This window comes from Myodes glareolus, chromosome 10 (assembly GCF_982192425.1).
Source record: "Myodes glareolus chromosome 10, mMyoGla1.1, whole genome shotgun sequence".
In the NCBI taxonomy this organism is placed as follows: domain Eukaryota; kingdom Metazoa; phylum Chordata; class Mammalia; order Rodentia; family Cricetidae; genus Myodes; species Myodes glareolus.
In genome coordinates this window covers 14,082,716-14,108,276 of record NC_142035.1, presented here as the reverse complement: position 1 = coordinate 14,108,276, position 25,561 = coordinate 14,082,716, and the positions used below count along the sequence as shown (strand labels likewise).

The following is a 25,561-nucleotide window of genomic DNA, read 5'->3' as shown; positions in this document are numbered from 1 at the left end:
AAGAAATGGAGTCCACTGCAAGGTCTTTTGGTGGTGGTGTGGCCCAATCAAGTGAAAAATTTGCTTCTATGATTTTTTTTTTGAGTCGTTTGACCTCCATGCATCTCATTTCATCATAGACCTCTCATGAGACTGCCGCCAGTCCAGCAGCCCCTCATTCATGGCTCTGCCTGGTGAAGGAGCTCAGCAATGTCCCCTGCACACATCTCCAGGGACAGCATTCCAGCTGCTGACAGCAGCTCCACCTTCCCTCTCTTCCCTCTCTCTCTCTCTCTTTCTCTCTCTCTCTCTCTCTTCCCTCTCTTCCCCCCCCTTTCACCATTTTAAGAACACTTGTTTTTATTTTATGTGTATGAGTGTTTACCTGCATGTATGTCTGTGCACCATATACATGCCTGGCGTCCGTGGAGGCCAGGGTGAGTGCTGGATCCTCTGGGACTGGAGTTCCAGGCAGCTTGTGAACTGTCATATGAGTGCTGGGAACTGAACCAGGTCCTCTGGAGCAGCAACAAGTGCTCTTAACAGCTAATCCATCTGGTATACGCCTTTAATGCCAGCATTTGAAGGCAGAGGCAGGCTTATCTTTGTGAGTTTGAGGCCAGCTTAGTCTACAAAGTGAGTTCCAGGACAGTTAGGGCTAGGGCTGTTACACAGAGAAATCCTGTCTCAAAAAACAAACTAACAAACCAAAAAAAAAAAAAACAAACAAACAAAAAAACAAAAAACAAAAAACCCAAAAAACAACAACAACAAAAACAAATAACATCTGATCCATCTACTCTGCCTCATCCCCCTTTCTGGAGGTGAGGTCTTGCTGCACCACTCTGGCTGCTCTTGGACTGAAGGAGTTCTCCTGCCGAACTTCACGTGGCTCGGGCTGCGGGAACATGTGGGCACATGCGAGTGACCACACCGTTTTAAAGCAGTGATACAAAATACTTTCTTCTGATTTTGTTTGTTTGTTTGTTTGTTTGTTTGTTTTTTGAGGCAGGGATTTTGTTTGTAGCTCTGGCTGTCCTTGAATTCACTCTGTAGAGCAGGCTGGCTTTGAACTCAGATCTGTCTGCCTCTGCCTCCCGAGTGCTAGGATCAAGGATGTATACCACCCTGCCTGCCCTGATTCTTTCCTATTTTTTAAACATTAATTTATTGTATGGATGTATGTGTGTGTGTTTATCTGTGCCATTAGCATCCATATGGATGCCAGAAGAGAACTCTACCCTGTGGGTCACGGGATGTGACAAGCGCCCTTCCCTACTAAGCCATCTTGCAAACCCTTTCCCGTTTATTTTTATGCCACCAGCACACACTGAAGCCGGAGCCCCCATTTTTCACATGGAGATGCTGCAGCCCCATTGAGCCAATCAATTTTCTCAGGATCACCATGTTAACAATGGACTGTTTATTAAAATCATATTTATACCCTGTCCTGGGGAGTTTTCACATTGCGTCTCTATTCCCTCACCATTTGTGTGAGGTAGGCAGGCTCATGAAGATCCGCAGCTCACAGCGGAGGGCCAGTGATGTGCTCAAGGTCACACAGAAGCCAACGCCTGTGGTCAGCATCTTTCTGGGCACGCCGTCGGTGGTAGCATTGCTCACCCAATGTCTCTGTGCCCTCACTGTCTCTCTCCAGGTTCGGGGAAGCTGTGAATGGCAACCTGGTGGTGGGCACCCTGGCCTGGCCATCTCCTTGGGTCATTGTCATCGGCTCTTTCTTCTCCACCTGTGGGGCTGGACTACAGAGCCTCACAGGGGCCCCACGCCTGCTGCAGGCCATCTCTCGGGATGGCATAGTGCCCTTCCTGCAGGTCAGTGTGGCAGAGCCACCCCACACAACAGATCAGTCATCTGGGTCCCTGCCCAGGAGACACTGCAACAGGGTCTCGGCCAGCCTTGAGCTCCCTCCTAGGTACTGTGCCCCACAACTGCACTAAAAAAGAAGGGACCTTATTTGGGATCTGGCCTGTGATCTGTGCCATCTCTGAACACTATCTGCTTGTAGAAGAAGAATAGATGGCTCTTCTCCAGCCTCGGGGGCAGTTGGGGACTCAGAGAGCCAGCAACAGGACTAGGAACGGCTGTCTTTTTCTGTGATTCTTAAGGGAAAAAACCTATTGAGCATACAGACACACGTTGCCTGTTCCTCGGGAGCCTCTGTCCCTCTGGGGGTCATTCCAGTGTCATTCCACAACGATAGCAGTGAGGGTGGGTGAGACAGAGAGAGCCTGCCGTTCCCTTGGGTTCCCTGGAGGATGCAGATACCCCCTCACTGGTTAGACGGGTCCTGCCTCTGTTCCCCTGGTTCCCAAGACTGAAGGCTTCAGTCTCCCATGATGGCTGCTCTGTTTCCAGGTCTTTGGCCATGGCAAAGCCAATGGAGAGCCAACCTGGGCGCTGCTGCTGACTGCCTGCATCTGTGAGATTGGCATCCTCATCGCCTCCCTGGACGAGGTCGCCCCCATCCTTTCCATGTGCGTGCTAGGCCTGGGGCCTGTCCTTTGGCCCCGTGAGCCTCTCTTCCTGGGTCCCTCCACCACCACCTTAACAACCCAGGGAGTTCCCCAGCGGCCGCAGAAGCCCATCCTCTGTCGTATAGATTCAGCCTCACAGACAGCAGGCTGTGCTGTGAGGTTTGGCTTGTCGGCATGACTTGAGCCTCTCCCTTCCTCCTTCTCTTTCCTCCAAGTCCTGTTTCTTCTTCAAGCCTCGGTTTTTCTATTTCACAGCGTCCTGCATCTGCCTCACCCGAGTCTTTTGCATTCCAGGTTCTTCCTCATGTGCTACATGTTTGTGAACTTGGCTTGTGCGGTGCAGACGCTGCTGAGGACACCGAACTGGAGGCCACGCTTTCGATATTATCACTGGTGGGTGCCCACTTCCTCACCCTTCCCACAGCCATTTCTTACCTCTCTTGAGCCCCACGTTAGATCTGAGGTCTGAGCAGTGTCTCCCTCCTCTACAGACAGCTCAGTCTTATGGTGACAAGCAGTAATGTGACACAGTCAGAAACGCCCCAGTGACCACTCCTCTGTGCCTACAATGCTCAACCTCTTACACGGTAGCACGGAGGTTAGAGTCAGCTGGACTCAAATTCACAGCCTGACTCTCCACTTCCTGCCAGTGGGAGCTTGGACTGATGATAGAGCCTCTTTGAACCTCAATTTCCTCATCTGGGAGATGGGCACAGTAGCCACGCTCCCTCCTAGGTTTCTGGTGAGCTTGTTGGCAGGTGATGCAGAGAGGATTCTCTTCTGGAGGGGGCTAAGATCTCCTTACCGTGTTAGCCTGTGGCTCTTCTCCTGTGACAGGAAGAACTATGCTCGCTCCACAGTGGGAAAGTTGAGTTCACAGCAGGTGACTGACCCATGGCCACCCATAAGACTATGAGATAATAGTCTTTCTTTTTTTAAGACAGGGTTTCCCTGTGTAGCCCTGGCTGCCCCAGAACTCTCTCTCTTGTAGACCAGGCTGGCCTCAAACTCATGGAGATCTGCCTGCCTCTGCCTCCAGAGTGCTGGGATTAAAGGTGTGCGCCACCACCACCTGCCGGGATAATGGACTTTCATGGAAGCCACATGATTTCGGTCTTAAGGCTCCTTGCTGCTGGCCTCTTTCTGGAAGGTCCTGCTTCCAGTGTGTCCACGGACCTCTGTCTCAGAAACCATATGAACCCACATGCCTGGAGGGATCTGGCAGGGTCTAAGGGACAGAGACTAGTGACTCTGGAGTCGGGTGGGACATGGATCAGTGTCTTGTGTATGGCTACTTGTTTATTTAGAAAGTCTGCACGGTGCTCAGGGTGACACCAGTGTAGCATTTAGATCCAGATGCCCATGTCTTGCCCAGGCCTTGCCTGCCACCCTGCTCTTGCTGCCCGAGCCCAGGTGTTACCATCAGCCCTGCAGAGGGCTCAGGGACTGGGTTCGCTTCATTTTCCAGGACTCTCTCCTTCCTGGGCATGAGCCTCTGCCTGGCCCTCATGTTCATTTGCTCCTGGTACTACGCATTGGTAGCCATGCTCATCGCCGGCCTCATCTATAAATACATCGAGTACCGGGGGTAAGTGCCGGGAGGAGGCCAGGGAAGCTGAGGGTGGGCAGGGTGAGGGCTGACTGAGTGACGGTCCAAGGCTGGAGTACAAGGAAGGGACCCTCTGGAGTAGGTTTAGAGAGGAGACTGACGACGCCTTGGGAAACAGGCAAGAGAGCATCTAGATTTAGGAGTGATTTCAAAGGAACCGGCTACAGCTTGACTAAGTCAGAGGAGAGCGACATGGGAGAGATGACTGTGCCCTGGGACAACTTCACCTACCACTCCTGGTCTCCTGGACTCATGTGACCCCCCCTCCTGGTCCCCAGGGCAGAAAAGGAGTGGGGCGATGGGATCCGAGGCCTGTCTCTGAGCGCTGCTCGCTACGCTCTCCTGCGCCTGGAGGAAGGACCTCCGCACACCAAGAACTGGAGGTGAGTGGTGAGGGTGGCTGGAGAGGGCCAGGGGAGGGATGGCAGGGGAGCAGGGTCCAATCTATCCCCCTGCCTCTGGCTGAGCGGTACCTCTCTCTAACCCTGTCCCGCCTGAGCCCCCTACAGCACTATGATGAACTGAGTCCTGGACATTTGTTCTCCAGATCTATTCACCACGTTTGTCTATTTGGTCATTCCATTACTTGTGAAAAAAAAATTCCCAAACTCACGTTGTATGGCCAACTCCCTTCCTGGGGGTACTGCCAGCTCACAGATCTGTGGAAATGCACACAGAGAGGCAGAAAGACCAACTTCTGCAGAGTCTACTCTCTTACTTTGAGAGGGACAGGGTCTTTCAGGAGTCTCCAAATTATTGACAACATTTCTACTGAAGATAAGGGGCCCCAGGGGTTCTAGACTCTTCCCCTTCTGCCCTTAGGTCAGGTACTTCCTAAGTGGCTACTGTACACACCCAGCTTAACATCTGTCCCCTGGTTCCACCAAGGGTCAGGTTGGAAGTCAGAATTGTGGATGCATTACTAACCTGGGGCTCCCAGGTACTGGGCTTGGCACTATCTGTAAATTCTCACGCGGTCAGCATGGGGTCCAGCCCAGAATCGGAACTTGGTGGATACTATGAAAGTGATGGAGAGTGGGAGGAATGCCAGGCTGAGTGTGTGAAGAAGTGATGGGTAAATGGCAGGGAGGATGGCTGGATAAGCATCTACACATATGGAAGTCTGTCTGGGTGAATAGATGGATGTGTGAATGGATAGCGGGTGGGTGGGTATGTGGGTGGCTGAGTGAATAAGGCCTGGTAGGTAAATTCATCTGGATTCTGCTGGATGACTGAAGGGTGAAGCGGATGAGTGGGTAGCTGGATGGATGGATGAATGGGAGAGATGGAGAGATGGGTGGGTGGCTGGATGGATAGAGAGGGGTGGGCCATGGCTGGAGGGTTTGCTGCTTAAGGAAATGGTTGCTGCGGCCCAGCAGGTTGCGGTGGATGGGGCCTAGGTGCGGGGGCACAGGGGACAAACGGGTAAACAGATGTGACTCATGTGGTGGACGGCGGGCGGGTGGGTGGGGGGTGGGAGGTGGGTCACGTGAACCTGCACCCTCTTCAGGCCCCAGCTGCTGGTGCTGGTGCGTGTGGACCAGGATCAGAACGTGGTGCACCCCCAGCTGCTCTCCTTGACCTCCCAGCTCAAGGCAGGGAAGGGCCTGACCATTGTGGGCTCTGTCCTGGAAGGCACCTTTCTGGACAACCACCCTCAGGCTCAGCGGGCAGAGGAGGTGAGCGGAGGTCGGGAAGGGTGGGTGGTCAGGGTCGGAAGTATCGAAAGGCAGTCTTCACCTTACTGTACTTGTCTTTCGGGACAGCTCTGGGATCTTGGGGTACTCGTGAGTGTGTCTTCTCCTTAGAAGAGGAGCCTGAGGGTCAGAGGGTGAGCGAGTGCCTGGGAATTCTACCCACAGGGGCTGGGGAAATGGCTCAGAGGATGAAGCACTTGCTGTAAAAAGCAAGAGAACCTAGCACTGAGGGTAGGGAGTGGAGACAAGAGGATCCCTGGAGCTCATGGGACTGCAAGGCTAGCCAATCAGTGAGCTCCATGTTTAATGAGCAACTCAAAAGGAGTGAGATGGAAAATGGCTTAAGGAGACAGGTGATATTGACCTCTGACCTCCACATTCAGCCTACAGAACCAAAGGCTGACAGAGCCAGAAGGGCTCATTTTATGGATAAGGATACCAAGGCTTAGAGGTCAGGTTACCCTGAGGCAGAAACTACTCTCTTCCTTCTGGAAGGGGAAATCTTTTAAATCTTTCAAGGTGTTTTAAAATCCAAGCAAAACAAAACAAAAACAAAAAAACCCAACCAACTAAACAAAAAAATTAAACAAAACAAAACAAAAAATTCAAAGATCTTCTAGGAGGAAGTCAAGGCCCGGCATGGGCTGGCAGGTCTCTGAAATCACAAGGCTGTCTGGAAGTCTAGCCAGGATCCGCACACACCCCTGGCTCTGGGTCGCCTGCTTTTGACACGTCCACAAAGGAGCACGCAGAGCCGCTGTGAATGGGGCAGCGGGTGGGCATGACCTTTAGGAGAATATGAGAAGTACCTCGGACCCAGAGGGTAGAGGAGGAAGTGTGCTCTACCTGCAACTCAGGCCTGTCTTCCCCCAGGGCTGCAGCTGGGAATAGAGAGAGAGAGAGAAAAGGGGGTCCAGGGATGCAAGGTGAGATGGGGAGGGGCACCCCTAATGGCCTGTGACAGTTGCCGTTTCTGCCTCACTGAGCTGCTCACACCAATCTATCAAGACTCAGAGCTGGAGGCTCCAGCTGGTCAGGACAACTCTACGTGGACTGACCGAGAGCATGCTGGGTACCAGGCATTAGGCTAGGCACAGGGAGAGCATGCTGGGTACCAGGCATTAGGCTAGGCACAGGGAGAGCGGGACCAAGTGCTAGCCACAGGCCACACACGGAAGGCTCCAACCCCATTTGGCACCGTTGAGTGCTGTTCTGGGTTAATAAGGACAGGGCAGTATGACACATTAGGGCTATGATACAGGGCAGTGTCCTGAGCCCTTTCATGAATCAAGCTGTGTAAGCCTCCTGATTCCTAAGTGGAACTGCCCCTCCCCCCGCCACAGGACGATAAGAGTAGAGGTTAGGTGACTTGCATGAGGCCACAGCCGGGAGGTGGCAGAGATGGAATTAGTTAGACATCAGGTCAGTGGTTGAGGGCAGAGCGGCTGAAATCCTCCTGGCTCCTGAATCGTCACTTACATTAGCAGCCCGTCCTTATGCAAGTCTTAATTTCTCTGAGCCTTGATTTCCTCATTGATAAAATGGGAACAGCGAGAACCCTTCCCCCAGTGCAGATTAAATGTGCACAGAAAATGCCCATCGTTTTGTTAAAATAAATCATTACATTGTGTGGCCATGCAGAACAGCCTGGCTAAACTGTGGTCTAGGTGGAGGGTGGTCTCTGGGGAAGATGGCACTGGAGTAAGGGAGGCAGGTTTAATGCACCATGGGCCAGGAGCACGTGGGATGGCAGTGGAGAGCAACAGCAGGGTGTGCGGAGCTGGGGTGGGTCACTGGTGATGAGCAGGAACAGGAACCATAGGTGATGAGGTGCTGGTGTGGGTCCCGGAGTCCGGTAAGATCACAGCTGAGGTTCAGGAAGATGGGACAGACACAGAGAGAGGGAGGGAGGGGTGAAAAGTCCAGAGGGAGGCTGCGAGCCTCAGCCTCAGCGCAGGCTGCCCGAGGCTGGCCCTCATCCACACACGCCTTCCCCACAGTCTATCAGGCGCCTGATGGAGGCTGAGAAGGTGAAGGGCTTCTGCCAGGTGGTCATCTCCTCTAATCTGCGTGACGGAGTGTCCCACCTGATCCAGTCTGGGGGCCTCGGCGGGCTGCAACACAACACTGTGCTAGTAGGCTGGCCTCGCAACTGGCGGCAGAAGGAGGATCACCAGACATGGAGGAACTTCATTGGTACTGATGCGGTCGGCTCGGGGGCGAAGGGCCGTCCATGGGCTGCTCTGCTTCTGAGGGTTCCTGAGTACAGCATGGGTGTGGGCTCAGTACGTGCAGGTGGTGCTATGTTAGTGTCTACGTCAGGCCCTGGGAGGAAGACGGGGCAGGACAGGGTGGGCTGAGGGCGGCAGCCTTAGAGTCATTGTGGTCAGGATCTGGGTCTGTGCTCTGGTCTTTCACAGATGGGTCCAACCATCATTTAGAGAATACATTTTGTGTGCCAGGCAAGTCGAGACTTTTCTAATGCTCTCCTGACCTGAGCATTAGGCACTACTGTCTGCATGTTGAAGTGATGCTGAGACATAGAGACAGAAAGAAACTTGCCTGGGTCACACAGCTGGGAGGTCGTGTTTGAAACAGCTAGAGGCCACCCACAGTGGGTTTTGTTGTTCTTTTGTTTTTTTAAGACAGGGTTTCTCTGTGTATCTCTGGTCATCCTGGAACTTGCTTTGTAGACCAGGCTGGCCTCGAACTCACAGAGATCCGCCTGCCTCTGCCTCCCGAGTGTTGGGATGAAAGACATGGGCCACCACTGCTTGGCTTCCGATGGGTTCTTAATAATTAGTAGAGGCATAGGAAAGGGAGAGCGCCTAGTTGGTAAACTGCTGATCATGAAAGTGTGAAGACCAGAGTTTGATCCTGAATCCAGAGGTCTCCAGTGTTGGGGAGGCAGAGACAGGAATTTCCTGGGATTCAGCTGCCTGGAAGTCTAGCGTCGTCTGTGAGCTCTAGCCCCGTTGGGTCAGGCAGAGTCCCATCTCCAGCAAACAAGCAGACAGCAGCAAAGACAAATGAGAACCCCCAACAAGGTGATGGCTCTCGAGGAACAGGGAAGGATGCCTGAGGCTGACGTCTGCTTCCATCCACGTCTACACATGTGTGCTCACGTGAACATGCAGCCCTCACATATATGCACACATGAGAGGAAAAAGAACAGGGGGCATCATTGCCATTTAACAGATGGGAGAACTGAGGCCAGGAGAGACTGGAGTACTTTCTTACAGCCAAATAGTCAGTAGGCGGTGAGACCCAGGTAGATGCTGGAGTCCACGTACTAGAATCCAATGTCAGGTGGAGTGTGGTGGGTGCTGGTGCCAGGAGGCTCTGTGGCTTTCCCTTGGCACCAGGGGGATCGGTCACTGTTGCCCTCTGGTCCTTTTTTTTTGGCCTTTCCAAGAACTGGTCCGGGAAACCACAGCTGGCCACCTGGCCCTGCTGGTCACCAAGAATGTGTCCATGTTTCCTGGGAACCCTGAGCGCTTCTCCGAGGGCAGCATCGATGTGTGGTGGATCGTGCACGATGGGGGCATGCTCATGCTATTGCCCTTCCTGCTGCGCCATCACAAGGTTCGTGTACACGCACGTCTGCGGTGTGGGGAAGGCGTGTGTGTCCGTGGGGAAGCTCGGGGCTCTGGCCAGCACCCTTCCTGGGGGCTCTGATCATCTCACTTATCAGGGGCGTTGGAGAACCAATGCATCATCCCGACAAGCACACTGCTGCAAAGGAGGAGGACACTTAATACAGGGAGTGGCCCCTTAATGGAGGCGCCCCAGACCTGAGCAGGGGAGTCTACAGATAGGGATTGGGTGCCAAGAGCCTGTAGGAAGGGTCTTTGACCATGGGTCTTCTCATAGCTTCTGGTTGAACCTGGCTGGACTGCTTTTGATCTTGGCAGGTCTGGAGGAAATGTAAGATGCGGATCTTCACTGTGGCCCAGATGGACGACAACAGCATCCAGATGAAGAAAGACCTAACCACGTTTCTGTATCACTTACGCATTACGGCAGAGGTGGAGGTGGTGGAGATGGTGAGTCCCCAGAAGAGCCTCAAGTGCTTCAAGTCCCGCCTGCAGCTCTTTCCTCTTGGCCCCAGCACCTATCAGGGCTCCTCCGATACCCATCAGCGGAGGACACAGGTTGCCTTTCCCTGTGACCACCCCTTAGCCTTTTCTTTCACAGAGTGGCCGCCATGTTGGAGAGTGCTCACTCTGTGACAGACTGATGTAGGGACTCTCCCAGCTTCCAGTGAGATACACGCGTTAGACCTTTTTTCAGTTAGAATGCAGAGACCCACAAAGGTTCAGTAATTGACTGCTCAGCACAGTGAGCAGCAGAGTCAGTTCAAACCCAGGCAGGCTGCTGCTGGGCCTGCTCCTGGAGGGTATGCACTCCTCTCTCCACCTCCCCAGTGGATCTGTGCCTCCTCCTGTTGTCACTGTCCTACCCATGTAGCCATACCCTTAGCACCCCATTCACAGGCATGTGTCCATTCATCCCTTGCTCTTTTCACAAACATCTTCCCCTCTTCATTCACTCAGGTGATTAATCAAGCCGCTCACTCACGGCTTCACCATTCACATCTTTGGTTCTGCGCTGGGTGCACAGGGAACTAGCTGCCTTCTTTCCCAGGCCATGGCCCTGTGAGCACAGTCCCTCGCCTCCTCCAACCTTGGTGCCAGGGCATGTGATGGGCAGGTGCAGACTGGTGGGAGGGAGGGCTCCCCAGGTTCAAGCTCCCGCTTCCCTCCTGTTCACAGCATGAGAGCGACATCTCGGCATACACCTATGAGAAGACACTGGTAATGGAGCAACGCTCTCAGATCCTCAAGCAGATGCACCTAACCAAGAATGAGCGGGAGCGGGAGGTAAGGGTCCCCTGTGGGACTCTGGTCTGACATCCCTGGCCATCAGCACCACTGTCTTCACCTTTAGTAACCCTTATCTGCCACCACCTCCTGATACCCTGCTCCCCTGTGGTGGGACTACATGTGTCTTGCTGCATCTTCCCAGCCCCCTCACAGGGACTCTGGCATCGAGACAGACTTGCTCCTCTGTAGGAGACTTCTAGGCCCGAGGGAGAAGAGTGGATGCTAAATATGTATGGATGACGAGTTCTCAGGGGTGTGGGCTGCCAGTGTGGGAGACAAGGTTCATGGAACAGACTCCCGGGGTGGGGAACAGATGGGTATTTAACATGGATGCTGGGTAGGAGTCGGGGCAAGACTCCTAGGGGATGAGTGAGTGAAGGGCTTTTGGGAGTAGCTGTGCTGAGCACCCCATGGGGTAAGATCTCTTAGGTTTCAGTCTCTGGTCTTTTGGAGTATGGATAGAAGAGCCACCCCAGGGGGTGGAGTCCCTGGGGGAAGTGAGGGATGGTGCCCAGGGCTGTGGACAGAGAAGCGCCTAGAAGTGGGCGTGAGTTTGTTCGGGGAATGAGTGGCAGGTCCTGTAGGCTACGGGGAAGAGCCATGATTATGGGTCTCCCAGGTGAGAGAATATGCTTCTCAGAATGTGGCTGATATGTGCTTAGGGAAGCGAGCCATGGGCCCTTGAAGGATGGGGGTGTCACCTAGGCTGATAGTGATAAGAAATGGCATGCGCTGGTGTGTGCATGTGCTGGCATGCGCTGGGCAGCCAGAGTGGCGTGGGACCAGAGTGCTAGGCTCAAGCCTTGCTGTGCCAGGTGTTAGCCTGTGGTTGTTGGTGGCAGGAAGGTCTGAGCTCTGGAGACCAGAGGCCAGGTCAGCGATGCCTAGGTGTTTGGTCTTGAGGCACTGTGGCATTTGCAGTGTGTGCCACTCGGGAATACTTGTAACCTGGATGAGCATCAGTTGTAGTAATGGCTCTTGGCAGGGTGTGGGTGGTGACCCCCAGCAGAGCTGGCATCAACCTATGTCACTCCCTAGATCCAGAGCATCACAGATGAGTCTCGGGGCTCCATTCGGAGGAAGAATCCCGCTAACACTCGGCTCCGCCTCAATGTTCCCGATGAGACAGCAGGTGACAGTGAGGAGAAGCCAGAGGAGGAGGTGAGTGACTGGGGATGGGTTGGCTCTGGCAAGTGGGAGCAGAGCCTTTGACTACCAGAAGAGTCACCTGCTGAACAATCACCCTCCTTCAGGTGCAGCTGATCCATGACCAGAGTGCTCCCAGCTGCCCCAGCAGCTCACCATCTCCAGGGGAGGAGCCTGAGGGGGAGGGGGAAACAGACCCAGAGAAGGTGCATCTCACCTGGACCAAGGACAAGTCAGTGGCAGAGAAGAATAAAGGCCCCAGTCCTGTCTCCTCCGAGGGCATCAAGGACTTCTTCAGCATGAAGCCGTACGGGCCTGGGGGCTGAAGCTGGGGGCGGGGGCCTAAAGGACTTGTCTAACATGGCAGAATCAATGAGCAGGAGGGTCCTCTTCTGGCAGTCTGACGATCCAGGGCAGAACTCACCTTGGTTTCCCCAGCTGGAGACTTACAGGGCTGGGCTAGAATCAGAACCAGCTCCTAAGTGCAGGTGTTGAAATGAAGAACGTGGTGGGGGCTGTGAGAGTGAGGTCATGCTCACCCAGGGCAGACGATGGTTGGCTCAATGGCAGGCACCTTTTCCTGACCCCTCTCTTTTTCTTTCTCTCTTTGCTTCTCTTTATGTTTCCTGAAGGGAGTGGGAAAACTTGTAAGTGCGCCACTATTTTTCCATCTTCTCTTCTAGGTCTCTAGGGTCCCTACTCCACGGAACCCTCAAGGGGTGTACCTGGCCTCTGGGGCCTCTAAATGGCCCAACTTGGAGAGATCTGGGGTTGGGGGAGGTCCCAGACTGGCAAGCACCAGGCTGGGCAGCCCGACTCATACTGGGAGGGTGACCAAACTTCGCTCTTCCTGGCCTAGGTTAATGCCCTTGCCTTCCTCTCCTTTCTTCTGCAGGAACCAGTCCAATGTGCGGCGCATGCACACAGCTGTGCGGCTGAACGAGGTCATCGTGAATAAATCCCGGGATGCCAAGCTAGTCTTGCTCAACATGCCCGGGCCTCCCCGCAACCGCAATGGTGATGAAAACTGTATCCTGAAGTTAGGGGGAAGAGGGGGGATGTTGGCAAAGTACGTGTGTCCTCTAGCCTGGAATGAAAATAGCAGAGCGGGCTCAGCACTGGACAGGGACGCGGGCTTTGGGAAGGCACAGGCTCTGTCTCCTTGACCAGCTCTCAGACATGGAATTTCTAGAGGTCCTCACTGAGCAACTGGACCGGGTGATGCTGGTCCGCGGTGGCGGCCGCGAGGTCATCACCATCTACTCCTGAGGGCCAGGACCTGTCACGCCGGCCCCGGAGCCCTTGCCGCGCCACCCCGCCGCTGTCACCGTTTACATAAGACCCTGTGCCCGTGCCCTGGCCCCTTTTCCCGCTGCCTGCAGCCCGGAGGCCGCACCTGTCGGGGCTGACTCCGAGGACGGCCCATGGGCCCCTTTTCTGAGCCCGGCCTCGCCCCGCCGGAGCAGACGCTGCAATAAAGGTGGCGAGGCGGCGTGGAGAGGAGCGGAACCGCAGTCCTGGGCCCGTCCCTCCCCACGCCCCGCCGCGTTCCCCCGGGACCCTGGTCGCCGAGCCCGGGGGCCGGCCGGCCGCGCTATACATAGTGTACAGGAGACATCGCGTGTATTTTTAATGTCCCCATATTTCTGTAACTAGAAGAGCAACGGACTCCTCGCCACGGCCGCGCTCTCCCGCTGCGGGCGCCCTGGGACGGAGAAGCCCTGGGAGCCAGATTTCTCTGCGCGCCGGAGCTGAGAGCCAAGTGCTTTAAGGCCTACGCTCTCTCCCTTCCCTGTCCACGCCCTGCGTCTCCCTCTCTTCCCTCCAGTTCTTGGCAAACACAGGTGAGACGGCGGCCGGCTTCAGTGGATGCGAGCTTTCTGGCGGCCAGGAGAGCGAGTCGTCGTCTCTCCAGGGGGAGAAAACGAAGCCCCGCTCGGTGCCTTCGCGGAGGAGCAGGCGTCTCTCCTCTGTTGGCTGCCGCCTGCTCCCCATGTCCCGTGGCTCCTCGCCAAAGACTGAATTCGTGGAGCTGGAGGGCACCCCCTCCCCAGTTTCCTCCTTGGGACTGGCGAGGGCCGAGGGGCCAATTCCAGTCTAGAGGCCGACTCACCAGGAGGCCTGGGCAGCCTCTGCTGTTCCCTTCGTTGGTCCCCATCTGCAGGTCCTGCCTGGGGACCCAGCTGCCTCTTGAGTGCTCTGGAGCTGGGCCTTGCTGCCTAGCAGCAGGTCCTTAGCTAAGTCTCCTAGACATCAAGTCCTGGAGTGGGGCTGGAGTCACGTGGGCTCCGGGCTCCATTGTTTCCCTGAGCTCCTCTGTCCTCTTCTGACTTGGACCCAAGGCCTTTTGCTTCCCTAACTCGTCCTTGGCGCTTCTGCAACACCAGCCCCACCAGTGGGGAGGTGCCCTCAGCCCTTAGAAAGGCGTTTGGCCGGTTCCCTTCCCCTAGGGCACGTTACTAAGGGGATAGGCACTGCATGCTCCTTTAAGCGCCCTCTGGGACTGGGTACAGTGCCTCCAGCCCCAGGGCCCTGACCTGCGCACCTAGTTAGACATTCTGCCCACTCCAGGGCTGGGGCCACTAGCTGACCTCACCACCTCCTTTCCCTTGAGTCCAAAGCAGAGAGCTGCAGCTGGTGCCATCTAGACAACGTCAGGTGTGGCCAGTGGCAGGACTGGAGGTTCACTGCTCGGCTGCAGGGCCTAAGACCCCTCTGAGATTTGATGGGGGACTGGATATTCTTCCAGCCAGTAGCCATTCAGTTGGAAGTGTAGGACCCTGGACCCGTCATCCTTCAAGACTGCCCTCCCTTGCTATGGGTCTTGCCTTTTGGGGCAAGAGAGGGGCTGCACAGAAGGGGAGGAGGCTGTATCAACACCAATTAGGGAACCAAAGTTGCACACTACCTGGGCCCAGACTCTGGTTGACAAAGGCAAAGTTTCCGTTGATGAAAACAAACATCCCACATCAAAACCCCAAGTTTTCTGTGCTCCATGTGCAATATTTGTTATGAACCTTGTGTCGTTCAAGTCACCTTTATAATCACTGTAGCTAGATGTTCCATGTCCACCCAGGTGACTTTCACTGAGTGCAATATTTCAATAGCCTGGTAGTGAGAACGAGTGTCGCTTTTCTTTCAGCCGACCTATGTGCAGGGCAATGCAATGCAGTCCAAAACCCTTGTAAATAGGAGAGGTTGCAAGCCAAATCAAGAGTATTTATCGTTATTACTATTATTATTAGGCCTGCCTTTAATTTTAGTGTTTTGGTATTTCGCATCCTGCCTCGGTATTGATCTTGTGTTCTTTGTGCCAATATGCAAAGGAGAGGGTCGGTTCTTTCCTTTACTGTTGAATGCTCCCATTTAATGCTTTAAGGCTTTTACTGTGTTAATTTTTTAGATACCTGTCTGCACACAATGCAATAAAAATAATTTTATTACACCCTTGATAGCCTAAGGGGTACGGTTTGGACACTTTAGGATGAAATCAAATCCACTGTCAACAGATGTTTTGTTTTTTTGAGACATGGTCTCATGGAGTCCAGGCTGGCTAGGAACTTTGCTACATAGCCAAGAATGACCTTGAACTTCCAATACCCTTGCCTCCTTCTCCAAAGTGCTGGGAATTTTATGTGTGAGCCACCATATCCAGTTAGAACAGGATTCCTGGGTGGGAAACACTGTCCTCTCTGCTCACAGAAGAGAGTACACCAGCTTTGGGGCCCTGTGCCTGGGCCGGGACATGCTTCCTAGGTACCAGATCACATGGCATTCTCTGGAAGGCAGTGAGTCTCTAGAAACTTGAGACATCATGTCAAGTGTTATAAGGGCTCTTCAAGGCTTTCAGGTTGACTATAGATTATGCCAAACTCCTGCATAACAGGCAGCAACAGACATGAAGGCAAAAGAGGAATGCCCCTGCCTCCAACCATTATCCATAAAGGCTCCTCATAACGGCTTCCTTCCCTACAATGCATTTTGGACACACCTGCTGATAGGCTGGCTGTCTCTACTATAAGCAGATGCAGAGTATGGCAGGTTTTGATGCAAGGCCTTTGCTCTGTCCATCACTAACCCTTCTCACCAGGTGGGAAGTGCAGCACACTGAGACTCAAGCTGGGTGCAGAGATATTAAGGCCTCATCTTGGGAAAGTGCTCTGCAAAGAAGCGCTGCAGATATACCCAAGAAAGGTGAGCACAGGTCTGACTTTCTTATTTTAATTAAAAATTATTTCATTTTATCAACAACACAAGAGTTCCAAAGAGGGAAAAAAAACCCCACCATATAACACAAACAGATCAGAACATAAACTGCTGCCATTTGGGGACCTTGAGTTTTGAAACTGGTTTGCTCAACCCCTGGCAGGGACTCAACTAGAGCTACCACTCTTGACTGAGAGCAATAAGGCCCTCCTTTCCCACAGATCTGATCCACAGGGTTTTAATGAGCAGTCTTTCCCAAAGGCAGAGGTGTTTTCCTTCGGCTCCATTCAGGTGGCAGCCATAGTCCTCCAAGTGTCACTGACTCCAAAGATACGAATGCTGTCTGAGAACATATCCAGCATCCACAGTCTAACATCAAATGGTCCCTACCTCCTGCTCATCAGAAAAGAGAACAAGAGCCTGGATGCAAACAAAAGTCCGGGGCTCAAAATAAACCACTGAAAACATGGGTGTCCGTTGTCAGTCTAGAGATGCCCTCTCAGTGCTAGCGCTGTGGAGAGCGAACAGCGGGCCCCAGAGTCACAATTCATGTTGAAGTCCTGAGTGAGCCACTTAGTCACCTGCAGACCCTCCGAGAAAATGGGAAACTACAAAACCAAGCCAACACTCAAGGGACCATTCTGCCGCAGATAGATTTTTCTCTTCTGTGGCTGCCATGTCACGCTTCCCCAGTTCAGAGTAGCCATTCTGAGTCCTTGAGCTGGAGTTCCATTCTCAGATGGGACACAGATGACACTGCCTGTCAAGGCCAACCCAGGCAGCTCAGTTCTGACTGATGTGTGGAGGTGGAAACAAAGGCCGTGACCACTGACTCCACAAATAGTGCTTCAAACTGGGGCAGCTGGGATTTGGTTTCTTCCTTTTTTCCTCCAAATCCACCAGGCAAGGGCCAGAGCAACCCCATCAGACAGAAGCTGAGCCTAGACCCCAGGAATACCTATTTTCTACCCAAATAAAAGCTCCAGCCCCAAAGCAGTCTGAGTTCTGGTTCTGTTAAGTGGTAAGCAACAGCCGTAGGAAGGAGCAGTGTGAGAAACCTAGGAATCTGATGTTGACCTGGAGAGTGCGAAGAACACTTTCAAACATCTCTACTTAGGAGGAAGTGGGAGGGGCCAGGGGAAAAGGGGACTAGGGTCAGTGGACTGGTAGAGCCTCAGTAATGCCTCTGGTAAGATCCCATGGGGGCCTGGGGTCGCCCCACCTGTGCTGCAGTTTGGCTAACCAGGTGGGAAAGGGCAGGGCCACTCTGGATCAGGGTGTCCAGAGCCTTCTGTACACTTGGATTGTCAAAGTTAATACCTGTGGAAGATACAGGCCTCTGGGTAGCTATGCTGCTGGCAGGTGCCAGGCGACTGGAAGGCTGACCAAAGAGAGCTTGGGAAGGAGCCCCAGGCCTGGGGCCCATGTTCCGAGTAGACCCTGCCTGTCCCACAATGTTTGGAGGCTGATTTCCTGAGGCCTGTGGTCTTTGCTGTGGCTGGCTGTTTGTTGTTGTGGAAAAATTCTGGTTCTGGGAGCTTCCGGCACCAACTGAGGGGGATGTAGAGCTGCTGTTGGCCGCAACTGTGCCACTATTGAAGAGGCTGAGGATTTTGGCCTGAAGCTCTTGCTGGGAGGTGGGGGGTGCGGCTGGAGTGGGTGTAGCAGAGGGGAGCACTTGGCCGCTCTGAAGCGGTTGGGAACTTGCTTGTGTCTTCAGCGAGGCACCCGAGGCCTCCCTGAGTGGCTGGCGGGAAATCGGGCCTGGAAGACAGAAGAGGAAGGCATCTGGTTGAGAGTGCCCCCTAAGGGCAGGAGGCCCAGCAGCCACAGGAAGAACAGCAGTCATACATCACAACAATCATACAGTACAGACAAAAGCATCGAATTCCAAAAGGGCTATCTCAGGATATGGACTGTTTCACAGAAAGCAGCCTAGTGCCCAAGAAAATTGCTTGAAAAAAGGAATAAATAAATAAACAAGGGGCATCCATCATGGCTCTCAGGGAGCCAACAATACTAGCTTACCCCCTACTACCCAATACAGGGAGCAGAGCTCAGCAGTAAATCTAGATCATCATTAACAGCATCATCAGCGTGCATGGCTGGTGGGGGAAAAGCCAATGGATGGCTCATTTCCCTTACCCACCCCAGAGAACCCTGGGCATGCCACCCTCCCACCAGAGCACGGGATGAGAGAAATGCAGAGTGAGAACTTCACCTCGGCCCTGCCACGTAGCTCACCAGGCAGAGAGTCGGCGCTGCTCCTCAAGAGCCGCTCCTTCCGCTCACGCAGGTAGTTGATGATCTTGTCTGTCTCCTCTGCAGTGAGATATCTGTTGTCTGCCAGGAGGTTGATGAGACTCTGGATGGCTGGAGGGTGCCCCCCACGACCTCCCTCCTCAGGGCCTCCACGATCTCTTTCCTGTAGAATGGCTTCATTAGCCATCTTGGCTGCCTGTCGGGCAATCTCCTCACGTTCCTTCTCCCGACAGTTATTCTTGTAGCGCTCATAATTTCTGGCCACCAGCACCATGGCATCTGCCTGGGGCATGTTGCGATGCTCTGTAGGAGGGAATGACACGTTATTTCTCCCATGACAGAGCCAAGTGCCCACTGTTGCACTCTGCCGAGCCTTCTTCATTCTCAAAGCAGAGGAGCGCTGCAGAGCCAAGAAGCCTGGAGTAGGGAGTGAGGTGGGCTGAAGGGCAGAGCGGTGCTCTTAGTATGGGACACACCTTCCAACAGAGCTATTTCTTCAGTGAGATTCCTGGATCACAGACTTGTGATAAAAACCAAAGGAACACAAGAGCCTCCCACAGAGTCAAACAGACCGCATGGGGAGCAGTCCTGCAGCCTCTAGACAGCAGCAGGGAGCTAAAGAATCTCTGTAAAGCCTGGTTCCCTGCTGTGCTCTTCAGGGCAGAGCCATCACTGTTTTTAAATTCATCAGTTCAAAAGTCACGGACGAAGATCAAATTGTAACCCTAAATAACCTCCTTTTCTTAATGGTGACAACAGTCTTGGAACCTTACATAAATATCCTCACACACACTAAGGACAGCTCCTCAGAGACAAGTGACTTAGAGATTCTAACATACCTTGTGACTATGCAGGTGCCAGACAGGCCTACAGAGATCCTTGCCAGGGTGGAAAAGGGGAAGTTAGGCTTTAAGAGCCACAATCAGGGCATGAGTGGCTGAGTCTCAATGCTTGGGCTCAAAGCACTACAAGTTACTTTGAAGGATGCTGTCCTTCAAAGGAGGCCAGAGCCTCCACCTGTCCTCAGGACTCCTCTACTTGCTTTTCCATCACACTGACTGTCTGTGACAGTCTCTTGTCTCCAGAAGCTGCATTTCAGGCAGCAGATGCCTAAGCCAGACTTCACTGGGAGCCAGGTGTGCCTAAGTCTTTCCACGAGTCCCTTCAGGTATGTCACACTGATGGCCTGAGATGGGACACAGTGGGAGCACTGATACCAGGGATATTAGTGATGCTACAAATCACCTGCCTCCACAACAGAGCAGTATCAGAGAACACCAAGGAAAATATGATGACCAATGTCTCCTCACAGCACAAGAAGGATCTGCCATATTGGAGCTGAAAATCTCAGCCGGTCCCCAAAGCCACTCACTTCTCACAAGCAGGGCACAGAATCAGTGTGCTGGTGACTATCTCTGGGAATTGGACTCCTTGGGCCTCCATACCTTGTGGAGTTCCAAACATGATGTTGACTGTGCAAGAGCGGTGAATCTGGTGCTGCTGGGTGATGACAATGGCAAATGGGGACCCTCCCCGGCTGACGTCCTCCAGCGCTTGTGAGAGCGACACTTCTGTGTTGAGGAAGATCAGGTCCACAACCATGCCGAGATCTCGGACCTTCCGCCCCACAGACTCAGCATAATCTCTGTAAGAACAGGATCCAGATGAGCATTCCCTAGCCACATCTCAATCTGGACACTGCTGGACCTCAGTCAGCTGTGTCTCTTCCTCAGAACCCAGTGTGAGGCTTCCCCAATGGTTTCACTTGCCTGTGAGCACACAGGAAAGTTGCTAGTAGGACAGACAGTATTTGACACCCATCCCTCCATCTCATCTACTCGTTAAAGCTGACTATCACTGGGCACTATTTGTATTCAGAGTCTTGCTCTGTTAGTCCCAGGTTGTTCAGACCTTGGGAGTTCATCATTCGGTTCCCTGGTACTTTACCTTGGAAAACAAGTCTCATGGAGAATACTTCCCACCGAATTTAGCTCAAACTGTTTCCAGAGGACCAGTCCATAAATGAACCAGAGGGAATATTAAAAAGGGCATAAGAGAAGAAATGTGATCCATTTCATGAGTCTTAGAACATCAAGGTATAGCTTCAACACTTCCACAAGGAAAGATCTGGCGTACTAAAGACTTCAGCTTCATAAAGTTAACAGTTACAGTATGAAGTGACACCAGGAAGCATCACCAGCTTCACTTCGTGCCTGAGTCATCACAGCCTCACTTATACGGAAGAAACTTCATCTTCCCTTTTGTTCTCACGCCACTCAGATGTTTAAAATGGTAACACCTCTTCTTCCAGTCACGGCAAAGGCAGTGTCAGAAAGATGAAGGGGAACTGAGCACGTGGAGACATGCTTGTTCTGGAGAAGCCTGTCTGCTTCTTCCATGTGTGATGTTGTCACTCCAAAGGGTAGCATGTGTCACAGTAGTGTAGGTGTCGTCAGCAGCAGGATCACACTCCCCAACACTGGAGAGCCTGCTAGAGTGCATCCTGGGAGTACCCAACTGAAGTCACAGGACAGGAGCATAGCTCCAGACTTGCCACTCCCATCAGCCTCTGCCTTCTGTCTTTAAGATCTCAACAATGGAGTGGTTAGGGTAGATCTCCAGTGGGTCCTCTGCTGTCCTTTAACCCCAAGGCTGTTGTTTCTCAGGGGTCAAACCTTCATGATTTTTTTTGTTGTTATTTGCTGTCTATCCATAAGTGTCCATGACAACAACAGCATAAGGATGTCACCAAGAAATTTGACACAACTAGCTTTTCAATCTTTTTCCTAAGATATTTCATAATTTTGCTAAGTTTTCAAACTTGATGTTCTCTTCCATGTTCTGGATGTCCCAAGTAGCCTTTGTAACTGACACATGACCACAAAAACTCTTCAGCTACTGGACACAGCACCAAGGAGCTCAGTCACATAGATCACTTCTGAGCCACTCCTTAGAGATGGTTCATAGAGGGTCCTCTGGGAGAAAACAGATGTGTTTCTGGTTTTCTTCACTCTGGTCTTTAGAAGAACCCACCTTATCCTGAGAAGCAGCTGTAAAAGGAGTGGCGGGCTGTGTTCCCGCCACCCGGCTCCTGGCTAGCTTACCCCCGAAATAATTACATGGAAACTGTATTTTTTTAAACACTGCCTGGCCCATTAGTTCTAGCCTCTTATTGGTTAATTCTCACATCTTGATTAACCCATTTCTAACAATCTGAGTAGCACCACAAAGTGGTGGCTTACCGGGAAGATTCTAACCTACGTCCATCTTGAGCCGGAGCTTCATGGCGACTGCCTCACTTCCCTTCTTCCCAGCATTCTGTTCTGTCTACTCCGCCTACCTATGTTCTGACCTTCAGGCCAAGCAGTTTCTTTATTAATTAACCAATGAAAGCAACAGATAGATAGAAGACCCACCTACATCAAGAAGCCATGTTGTATGGTATAAACTGTGAGAATATCCAACCTGAAGGTAAGGCTTCACAAAACTTTTTGTAGTTTCTCTTTATCGTCTACCAATTTATTACATTTAAAACATTTATTTTCATTTTCTGTGGTTAAATGTCTTTGTCTGCATGTATGTCTGTGTACCATGTACCTTGTGTCCTAGGGGACCAAAAGTGGGCACTGGATCCTCTGGGACTAACTAAAGAGAATTGCTGGCTGCCACGTGGGTGCTGAGATTGAACCCTGGTCCTCTGGAAGAGTAGTCAGGAGTGCACTGAACTCCTGAGACACCTCTCCAGCCTATCTTCTACCACTTCAATGAATAAACAGTTCTAAGCATTTTTTGATTTTACCAAATTCTTTTTGATAGCTTTCTAAATTTTGCTTTGATGCAACATTTCACAGGAAATACTTAAGAAGGAGATTCTTGAAATCCACAATGACTCTAGTAAAATTCAGATCCTAAGGGGCTAACTTGTGGTTATGCAGTCCAGTGTTCCTCCCAATTGCTGGTGGAGTACTCGGGGAGGTCTTACTGATGTCGCCAGGCTTCTTCCAAACAGGCTTTATTCTGTCAAGCTCCTCGCCACCCTTTTCTTCTGCCTCTGCCATGGATCTAAGCATGTATCATGGGTTCTGCACCAAACTTCTTTCCATTTCTTTCTCTTCTTTGTCTTTAGCCTCATCACTGCTGACTGTCTCATTCATTCTCCATGAAGAGTGTAATGAGATAAGCCAAATAACCAGGGACCATTTCTTTACAACCTTCTTTATTCATCTTTTCTCTGAGCACCCAGGTGCAGTGCTCTTCCTGGTGCAAAGGAACATTTGTTCTACGACCCATGGGCTCCCTGTCAGCCCATCACGCCAACACCTAGGCTGAGCAGTCACAGCATGCATCAATATCATGTCATTTCTCAGCAACCAGATACACCAAATAAAAACCCCACCAAACTGGGCAATGATGCAGGACTCTGCACTAGCCTGCACAGTCTGCATGAAAATTTTAATCCTAGACTTGGTGATAAAGTCAAGCTTCCTGATGAAGCTGGCCTTAGGTCAGATCTTGTTGACTGGGAATTGGATGAATGTGAAGTTCCTTTCTAGGTTTTAGTTTATCAGGATCTGTCGAGCTTTCATATCTGATTTTGTCCAGAGCATCTAATGAACCTATATGAACAGACAGTATTAATGATCAATGATATTATTTACTGGGCAGTTTCTGCCTGGAAGGCAAAAATCTCAACCTCTTTCTCCTCCATCGGCAGGGTTTTCTTAGGTATACTATCTGGACATACTACACAGGTTCTGCAGTATAGCAGTCCTAGGAATCTAAAGTATATGTGTACATCTCAAAACAGGATTTTACCATGTAGTACAGGCCAGCCCTGAAGCAATTCTACCTTTACTTTGGAACGCTGAGACTATAGGCATGCCTCACTATGACCAACTGACACCTTTCTTTTGATTCTCTAGTCTTACCGCCAACGGCTAAGATCTGGTGTACTTCTCATCCCTTGGGAGGCTGCTTGGGAATACAATGGGAAGAAAAGCCTGGGTTTTGATGTTAGAAATATGTTTGGATTTAAGCTCCAAGATTTATCTGAGAAGTTATGAAGCTATAGAGCAAGTTCTTTGTCTCTTACCAAACTCAGCTTTTTTCTTCTAAAGCCAGTAAATGAAGAATATGGCTCAGTGCCTGTCATTTTCTTCATCTTGCCTCCAACTTAAACCCCTAACCTCTTCCCAGCATAAGACTCACTCATATGCTTTTTCTGTCACCTTTCTTACTAGGCTGAGAGCTAAAGGCAGATAGGACATGTTTGTTTATTACTACTGTAGTCCCAGGACCTAGCCCCTCCATCTACCTTCCCCTTGCTGAATGACATACATATAATTACAGTAATATAAAAACTGTTTATGTAAATCACCCAGGGGGTTGTATGGGATAAGACACTCAGGGGGTCATACTGGGTAAGTACTCAGAAAATGGTGGCTATTTATTTGGCCATCTAGACAAGACAGGGCAACTCAAAGCCTGTGAACTCTTGCCTGATGATTAGTGTTTTAACATCAACTTCAGAGCCACTGCACTTTGAAATGAACTTTTCTAACTGCAAAAGGCTAGAAAATATACAGATTATCTAACTACATAGGGAAATAGAACACAACCATGGCCAAATGTGTAAGTTGGACAGAGTGGAACAGAGAGGTATCGTGGCCTTTGACTTGACTAATATGGTCACTTCAGTAAGGCCAGGCTCTGTTCCATTCAAGACTGCTCCTTATGGAAGCAGAGGAGATAAATTATTTTTCTTGACTAGTATATACTCCCAACCTTACTCGTAGTTCATATGGTTTTACTAGGTTAATCTCATTGTTAAATCTATAGCATACAACCCAGCCCTAGTAAATTACAATATTCTGGACCCCTATCCATAAAATCAGACATAGAAGTTATTATAGTAAGCCAGTTTAGTCTCACAAAAAAAAACAAACAAACAAACAACAAACTAAGACTTCTGAAAGAATAACTGAAAACGGCCTAGCAGTTGAGAGTGCAGCTGAGCGAGCACAACAACTCAGCAGGTAACAGTAGTCCTACGTTGACCAAGAGGCCCTTTCTCTGTCCCTGTCTCTCTCTTTTTTGGTTTGTCAAGATAGGGTTTCTGGGGGCTGGAGAGATGGTTCAGAGGTTAAGAGCACTGACTGCTCTTCCAGAGGTTCTGAGTTCAATTCCCAGCAACCACATGGTAGCGCACAGCCATCTATAATGAGATCTGGTGCCCCTTCTGGCATGTAAGCATACATGGAAAGAATGTTGTATACATAATAAATAAATAAATCTTAAAAAAAAAAAAAGGGACAGGGTTTCTGTGTGTAACAGCCCTGGCTGTCCTGGAACTCACTCTATAGAACAGGCTGGCCTCGAACTCAGAGATTCCCCTGCCTCTGCCTCCTGAGTACTTGTATTAAAGGCATACTAAGTCAGGGAGTAATAGAGAAAGGAGGGCCTATGCTGTCCCAACTTCTCCAGCATCCATACACATATGCTCATGCGTGCACAGGAACGCACATACACATGTACAGGCGCATGCGGAGTGCTAAGCAAAACCTTCCATTTTTCTGATGTTTTTCCACACTGAGGAGAAGCAAGCACGGGTTCTTACTTAGTCTGTTTGTTGACCACAATAACAGAGCAGTCCACAGGCCTCTCAGCATCAAAGCGTCGCTGGATCTCCTCAAAATACTGACGATAAAGCTCCTCTCTACGTCGTTCCTCACGTTTCAAACGCTCTGCAAGATACCAGCAGGGAAACTGGAAGTAAGGGCTGTCCTTCCATAATGTAATTAAGACATTCTGAATTAATCCTCATATACATCTCTCAAAATTAACCATTTTTATTATTTTCGATGAAACCATAGGTGACAGGCCTTGGTCACTGTAACGCTTTATATGATCCTTCTACTAAACTGCCTCCAAGAAAGGCTGTCAACCATTTATTTGATAAAGGTAGATCAACCAATGTGGTGACTCATGCCTGTATAATCAATCCTACAACTTGGAAGACTGAGGCAGGAGGACTGCTGACTTCAAGGTTAGCCTGGCTTACAAATCGAATTGCAAAGCCAGCATGGGTTACTTTGTCTTTTTTTTAAAAAAGGAAAAGTTTGGCAAAATGGTCTATGCCATTGTCTATTTCTCTGAATACCTTACCCAACACTGGGCATTGCTATTCTTTTAACTTCTGCCCATTTGGCAGATATATTTCATTACTATTCCAATGTGAATTTTTATACTTTTTTTGAACGAACAAACCAGCCAACCAACCAA

The 25,561-nt window shown here is 51.2% G+C and overlaps 2 protein-coding genes across 5 annotated transcripts in view; one reads left to right on the top strand and one right to left on the bottom strand.

Annotated features, from left to right (window-relative positions):
* Slc12a5 (solute carrier family 12 member 5) overlaps nucleotides 1-13,106 on the top strand; it is a 36,626-nt gene extending 23,520 nt beyond the window's left edge. For all 3 annotated transcript variants that reach the window (XM_087911026.1, XM_087911027.1, XM_087911028.1), the window contains 15 exons: nucleotides 1,637-1,811; nucleotides 2,356-2,474; nucleotides 2,769-2,867; nucleotides 3,943-4,062; nucleotides 4,362-4,466; nucleotides 5,594-5,762; nucleotides 7,781-7,976; nucleotides 9,196-9,365; nucleotides 9,695-9,826; nucleotides 10,556-10,663; nucleotides 11,705-11,827; nucleotides 11,920-12,119; nucleotides 12,445-12,459; nucleotides 12,708-12,841; nucleotides 12,990-13,106. In XM_087911026.1, coding sequence (XP_087767152.1) covers nucleotides 1,637-1,811; nucleotides 2,356-2,474; nucleotides 2,769-2,867; nucleotides 3,943-4,062; nucleotides 4,362-4,466; nucleotides 5,594-5,762; nucleotides 7,781-7,976; nucleotides 9,196-9,365; nucleotides 9,695-9,826; nucleotides 10,556-10,663; nucleotides 11,705-11,827; nucleotides 11,920-12,119; nucleotides 12,445-12,459; nucleotides 12,708-12,841; nucleotides 12,990-13,081 — 1,957 coding nt within the window. In that variant the 3' untranslated portion in view covers nucleotides 13,082-13,106. The remainder of the gene's footprint in view (nucleotides 1-1,636; nucleotides 1,812-2,355; nucleotides 2,475-2,768; nucleotides 2,868-3,942; nucleotides 4,063-4,361; nucleotides 4,467-5,593; nucleotides 5,763-7,780; nucleotides 7,977-9,195; nucleotides 9,366-9,694; nucleotides 9,827-10,555; nucleotides 10,664-11,704; nucleotides 11,828-11,919; nucleotides 12,120-12,444; nucleotides 12,460-12,707; nucleotides 12,842-12,989) is intronic.
* Nucleotides 13,107-16,017: 2,911 nt separating this feature from the next.
* Ncoa5 (nuclear receptor coactivator 5) overlaps nucleotides 16,018-25,561 on the bottom strand; it is a 33,892-nt gene continuing 24,348 nt past the window's right edge. Inside the window, exons 5-8 of one of the 2 annotated variants that reach the window (XM_048441055.2) lie at nucleotides 24,897-25,023; nucleotides 19,726-19,925; nucleotides 18,263-18,583; nucleotides 16,018-17,782 (exon numbers count right to left, since the gene is read on the bottom strand). In XM_048441055.2, the coding sequence (XP_048297012.1) occupies nucleotides 17,193-17,782; nucleotides 18,263-18,583; nucleotides 19,726-19,925; nucleotides 24,897-25,023 (1,238 nt within the window). In that variant the 3' untranslated portion in view covers nucleotides 16,018-17,192. Of the gene's footprint in view, nucleotides 17,783-18,239; nucleotides 18,584-19,725; nucleotides 19,926-24,896; nucleotides 25,024-25,561 lie in introns of both variants that reach the window. The other variant, XM_048441056.2, reaches the window with a different exon arrangement.